The sequence below is a fragment of the Chamaea fasciata genome, unplaced genomic scaffold (assembly GCF_029207755.1).
Source record: "Chamaea fasciata isolate MVZ Bird 193981 ecotype frontalis unplaced genomic scaffold, bChaFas1.0.hap1 SCAF_2, whole genome shotgun sequence".
In the NCBI taxonomy this organism is placed as follows: Eukaryota; Metazoa; Chordata; class Aves; order Passeriformes; family Sylviidae; genus Chamaea; species Chamaea fasciata.
In genome coordinates this window covers 27,284,521-27,290,927 of record NW_027094087.1, presented here as the reverse complement: position 1 = coordinate 27,290,927, position 6,407 = coordinate 27,284,521, and the positions used below count along the sequence as shown (strand labels likewise).

The 6,407-nt window shown below is 42.2% G+C and overlaps 1 protein-coding gene across 2 annotated transcripts; it reads right to left on the bottom strand.

Moving 5' to 3' along the window:
• Positions 1-952: 952 nt before the first annotated feature.
• On the bottom strand, positions 953-5,740 carry TMEM139 (transmembrane protein 139). 2 transcript variants are annotated; one of them, XM_066175405.1, is made up of 4 exons: positions 5,667-5,740; positions 5,267-5,429; positions 4,009-4,317; positions 953-2,698 (listed from the first exon to the last, which is right to left on the bottom strand). In XM_066175405.1, the coding sequence occupies exons 3-4, from the start codon at positions 4,254-4,256 to the stop codon at positions 2,245-2,247; spliced, it is 702 nt and encodes a 233-aa protein (XP_066031502.1). In that variant the 5' UTR covers positions 4,257-4,317; positions 5,267-5,429; positions 5,667-5,740; the 3' UTR covers positions 953-2,244. The 2 variants fall into 2 exon arrangements, with proteins under 2 accessions (XP_066031502.1, XP_066031501.1); XM_066175404.1 differs by lacking the exon at positions 5,667-5,740 and having other exon boundaries at positions 5,267-5,579.
• Between the last annotated feature and the right edge of the window lie 667 nt (positions 5,741-6,407).

Here is a 6,407-nt window from a genome sequence, read left to right as displayed (position 1 = left end):
GACCATGGCACTGAGTGCCACGTCCAGCCTTTCCTGAAACAACTCCAGGGACGGTGACTCCACCACCTCCCTGGCCAGCTCATTCCAATGCTCAACAACCTTCCTGGGAAGAAATTCCTCCTGATGTCCAGCCTGAACATCCCCTGGCATAGCTTGAGGCCAGTTCCTCTGGCCCTGCTGCTGGTTGCCCGGGAGAAGGGACCAAAGCCCACGGGGCTGCAATTTCCTTTCAGGGAGTTGTAGACAGTGAGAAGGTCTCCCCTGAGCCTTCTCAAGGCTTAATAACCCCAGCTCCCACAGCTGCTCCTCATACAACTAACAAAAAAAGTCACATAAAGCTGCAGATGACTTCTGCACATTATTCTTTAGCACACAGATTTCCTGTGTCCTGATGCACAGGAATTCTATTTGCTAAAGCTTAATGCAAGTCCAAAGGCTTGACAACCTTTACAAATGCTGAAGACAAAATTGTACTGATCATAACTGGTGACATTTTTGGTCTTTGTTTTGGCCAGTTTTTAGTCTGTGCTGGTCACCTGAATTTCTTCCTGACTTCTGGCAATTTGGTGCACTCAGGCAGGTCCTGAGTTGCTCAGTTTAAAACTCAAAGTTTCAAAGTTTCTATGCCTGTGTCACATACCTGTGACACCTTTTGGTGAGGTTTTTCTTCTCTGTTAGCAGATACAGGAGAGAAATGCAAGTAGTGATTGATTAAAGAAATCAAATTGCCTTGATCAGCAAGTTTGTGCTAATACTTAATGATAGAGGTATCATAATTGCTTCCTCAATAATGATAATAAAGTGATTCAGCTGTAAATTCAGAAATGGAACTCCTCTCTCTTTTCTAAGCCAAGATAATCAAATAAGCAGAATCTAAGCAAAAGCATGGCTTTGTGGACTGTTTCTTTGGGAGGAAAAATTAATGATGCCACCAGGAATTTTTAATGCAGTTCTGTTTATTTATAAATGACATAAAAGGTCTTTTCTTTTTCTTTGAACTATAAAGAATCAAACAATAAGAAATAATTTATTTGCTTCTAGCCTATGGTTTGATAGTTCCTCATATGAATTAAAGATGCAGTCATGAGCAAGGCTGTGATGATTGCTGCTCTCCTTCACAGGAGATTTATTTTTTAATTTGGACATTCACCAGATGCAAATGCATCTCTTTGCACGCTACAGACCACTGTGAATCTGCAGAGCCGAACAATTTAGCTCACCCATTTAAAAAGGCACAGCATCACTGATCAGTGAGAGCTAGAACCTGCCTACAGCCTAGAACCATCATGATGAAGGCCAAATGTTTCTTGGGGCTGTTGTCCTCAGGTGCTCTGCTGCCTTGGCAGACAAGCTGGACCTTTCCAGAGCCTGCAGGGAACTGGAGGAGCTTTGGCCTTTCTGTGCATGATGGCAATAAAGTGTCTCAGGCCATCTGTTAGAGTACATCTGTAATACAGCAGACATACACCCTGTTGCAGAGCCATGGAGTCCAAGCAGAGGATGCTTACATGTGTATGTATCCCATCGCTGGCCTCTCTTGCAGGGGAGAACTTATCTCCCTCTTGTCCACCACTGCTGTGAGGGATGAGAACTTTGTGAAAAACAGAAGTCATTTGATGCATACTATCATCTTTTTAACCCTAAGTGACAGGTATCAGGTGGTAGCAGCTTCCAGATGCAGTCAGACACTCACCCTTCAGTCACTCCCATGTAGCACAGTTGAGAATGTGGAGCAGGTGTGGCAGAGGAACAGTAACAAACAGCTCAGACCATAAATTTGTGTTGCTGCAAAACAGCAATGTGGGGGGCGCAGGCTTGTTCTCTCTAGGGATTTCAGGGTGACTGATGACCACACAGCACGCAGCAATATTGCTGTTTGCAATGCACAGGGAGAACGGGCTTAGTGTTGTTTCTTTTCTACCCCTTTCCCAGGCAGATTCTTCTGGCTGCATCCTACAGTCCTTCTTCAGAGGTCTTTTGGCAACCTTGTCTCCTTTCAGGATTTATTTCTCCTCTCCCATAAAGGAGTATCTCCAGTCTGAGAATGTTGCCATACATAACACAACTTTCCTCACAGTGGTTTTATGTATCTGCCAAGACAAGGCAGTGTGGTACTGCATTAATTTCTATTTTGTGCGAAAAGATTCTAGTAACATCAGAAGCTGTGTCTGTAATTCAGTCCTGGTTCAAATAATGGTGAGACAAACTTATAGGCAAAACATTGTCAGCCATTTTACCATCCCTCTAGGAGCATCCTGTATTGGGGTGAGGGTTTGGTTGTGTATTCATGGAAGGTGAAATCAGTCCTAACACAGAGGGCTGGTGAGCATCTTCAAAGACCTCATCACTGATGGCAGTCTCGTAAGCAGGTGGTGGAGTGAGTGGCTCCAGTGGCTCAAACCTTTCTTCAACGTCTTTCTCCTCATGGATGTCTGAAACAAACCGCTGCAGCCTCGGGGGCAGCACCAGCTGCAGCTGTGTCCTGGAGCCCATGTCTGTCTCAGAGGTGTGCATTGGCCCCTGGAGAGCCTCCACCATCATCTCTTGCTGGGAAGAGGATTCAATAACGACATCGTACGGGGGAGGCTCGCTCAGCGGCGAGGGCACGGAGCCTGGGTTGGATGTAATTGTCCATATTGCTGGAGCTGACATGGTCATCACCTCCTCATAGGTGGGTGCTTCATAGGCAGCATTCACCCTGTGCCAGAGAGCAATGCCACATGCACGTTATTTTACTGTGTAGATTATGTTTATAGTACAGATCATGGACTATAGGGACCATGCTACAATCGACAAATGGACTGAGATGGGGTATCTCATGTGGTATGCTGTGTAGGATATTCTGCCCCTGGATCAGCTCACCTCTCCAGCCAAGTGAATGGCTTTCTTACTGGTACAGAAAATAGCTCATCTGACCATTTTCTCACACTCCCTAGAGTTAGTGTAGCTACCCACACTGTTCAGTTCCTAGGCTTTACCTGGTGTCTTCCTACAGTTAAAATTCATGACTAAGGATTGCTAACTACTAGCTATCTCATGGAATAAAACAGGACCTATTTTTTTAATATATTAGCTCAATGTCCATCCATTTTTAAGAAGTGGAGAAAATTAAGTATTTTTATTTAGTTTAAACAAGGACTAATTATTCCGTGTTTAAAAGAAACAATGCAAAGAAAAAATGCTTTTTATCTGCAAAGAAAAAAAGTTACTTTGGAGACATTTTCCTTTTCAGATCGTATTCTTAAATAAAAGGATACTGGTTTTCTTCAAGTATGCTCCCAAACTAGCAGGGCCCAATATAGACTTCTTTTTTTATATAGTCTTTCTAAAAATAAACATTGTGTTTGGGAACATCAAATCATTTATGCACATGGATAATAAATATTTGGATTATACAATGAAGCAAGGCTACAAATAAAGTTAACCTCTTCAATGACAGTAGGAAAACTGGGGTTAAAATAGGTGATGTTGAGAACCTGCAAATGAACATGAAGCCAAAAAGAGGTGGTAGTATTCAGAGTCTCTAAAAATCAGGGGTTTTATTACGGTCAAGTAGGAATTTTAAGAGTGGAAACACACCCAGTTACAGGTTTCTCTTAAAGTTTGCCAAGAAACAGTTGCTCTAGAGATAAGGTTTATAGAGCTAAACCCAAATAAGATTTGGTATTGCTTCAACATTTTTTCTTTTTCCTTGTCTGACTCATTGTTTGGCAAGCCTCGATTACTCAAAGAAAAATAAAATGGGCCTGGATTGGTTTAACATTGGCAAATTTTAGTGGATCAGTTCCCAGGGGAAGAAAATACATATTATAAAAGGTACAGGATATACGTGGCATTGACATCTGCAACCTCCACGTCAATAATGAGGGAAAAAGATCTGAGAAGAACTTTTGTCTTCGGGAACAGAGTCTTTGTTTTGTGCCTCAGGGGAAGGGCAGCAAAAGAGTGTTTAAAATGGCCATGAGTGAGGTGAGAGAGTTAAAGAGGAGTAACCAGGTTGCTGCTTACCCTGCTTGGCTTTGCCTGTTTGGAGGCACTTCATTTGCGTCATGCCGTTGTTGATTCCTCAGGTAACACTCGACAAACACACTCAGCAAATAGCCGACCAGGCACACTCCCCCTACCCCCAGGAAGAAGTAGCCTACTGGGTTGATGTTAGAGGAGATGGCCAGCATGGTGACCCCAATGAGAAGAGCAGCAGTGAACAGAAGCAGCAAGGTTTGGCGGATGTTCTTCCAGCGTGTCTCTAACAACATGGCAGAAGGGATGGTGGTAGCAGGCACTTGAGAACAGATGGGCACTTAAAGGGACAGACATCTGTGGAAGATGAAACAGTTTTTCCAACATGAAACATGAGCATATAAACACATTTCTAAGTATTTTGTGACCAAAGTAAAAACATAACACTCGAGTAGGTGCACGTACATCATAAGCCTGGGAAATCTGTGCACACCAATGTAAACATATTAGAATTTCCTATGTGCGTGCATATTGAATAGTTGGAATGCTTGGACACAGTTGCAAAACATAAAACACACAAGTAGACCATCAGCTCTTATTACCAGATATACCTAAAGAGGTCTGGCTTAACAGGGAGGCAGATTGAGGCTACTGCAAAAGCAAGACACAGAACAACGTTAAGGGTTAATTCCAGGACATTTGTGCCTTGCATAATCAACATTCAAACACTCATTCAAATCCCGGAAGAAAAGCAGCACTATTTAATAGGCCCGTCTGCCCTGGTAAATTGAGCATCTTACTTCAATGTAGCACTAGAGCAGTAATGTACCTTTAGGTTCTGGATGTAGCTAGGCTATGTGTGTTGTTGTAAAATGTAGGCATTTATTTCAATTTTTGCCTGTATTCTCAATTTTTCTCTGTTGATGTGCTTTTTTTTGCTCTCTTCTCAGACACGAGAGCCTTTCCTGTGCCCCATTCCAAACCCCATTTCTGTGAAAGAGACAGCAGTTGTCACTGTGTGCAGTCAATACGGAATGAACACCAGGAATCTGTGGCATTCAAGAATACCATAATTAAGGAGCTGTCTTGCAAGTGTTATACCAACCTACATCTATCCCACTGTTTTGGTGAAGACCTCTTTGAAGGAAAAAAGCATGAAACAATGGGCATATTTTTTATGAATAAGCATCTCCAAACAAACAGTTTTATATAGCTCCATCTTATATTGTGTGCTTTCTCCTTATTACAGCAAAAATAGTTAAATGTATATAAGCAAAAGAAACACATTTTTTTAGCAGCTACTTACCAGAAAGAGGTTTTGGTAGGTACGAGCAGTCATGTTTTAACTTCTCTCTTCATCACAAGGAAAAATGTGCACCGCTGCTCCTGTTCTCACCCGAGGATAGAACACCAGTTAAAACTCTCCCTTCCTCCTTTTGAGTGTTTTGGTAGGGAAACTATGAAGATTTCTTTTGAAAATAAAAGGTGGAAACTAGTGAATATGGGAAGATATCAACTGATGGGAAGACCCCATTGTACAAGTTCTATGTGGGAAAGTAGGATCTCCGTTTTCCAGGTTCTGAATCCAAAGCAGTTTCTAGGCGATCACACACCTTCTACTCTTTTGCAGCTCTTCTCGGTCTGTCCCACAAAAGCAGGAAACTCGTTAGGAAAGAGGGCGGAGTGAGCAGTGGGGGAGTGCTTACCTGTGTCGAATCTCTTTGGTCTGCTTCACTTCACTGAGAGAAGCTGCCCTGAAAATTCTGGGTTTTTCCCCATGTAGCAAAGGAATCTTGATCTCTGCCTCACAAAGCAGGAACAACTGCCTGCCCAGCCCATGCCACGTGGCCCACACATAAATCTATTTATGACTTCTGTAAAATGTAAATTCATACGTTTGTCCTGATCAAGTCCTGTTTGTCAAATGTTGTTTTATGCCCTCATTGATTTTACAAATGAAAGAGAAAAAGGGGGGAAAGAGGTTATTATTTCACATAGTTAAATGTAAAATGAGTTTTAACATGAGTTAAAAACATTTGTACTCCCTGATCTATCTGGGAATGGAATGAGAGGTAATGATAAGCAAGGTACTGAATTACTTCTGTTATCTGAACCTTTAGTGTGTGTCTGAAAACTAGAATGGAATGGAATGGAATGGAAAGGAACGGAACGGAACAGAACAGAACAGAACAGAACAGAACAGAACAGAATAGAATAGAATAGAATAGAATAGAATAGAATAGAATAGAATAGAATAGAATAGAATAATTTCAGTTGGAAGGGACCTACACCTTCTCCAACTCCCCACCTGCTTCAGGGCTGACCAGAAGCTAAAGCATGTTATTAAGGGCATTGTCCAAATGTCTCTTAAACAGTGACAGGCTTGGGGTATTGGCCACCTCTCTAGGAAGCCTGTTCCAGTGTCTGACTACCCTCTAGGTAAAGAA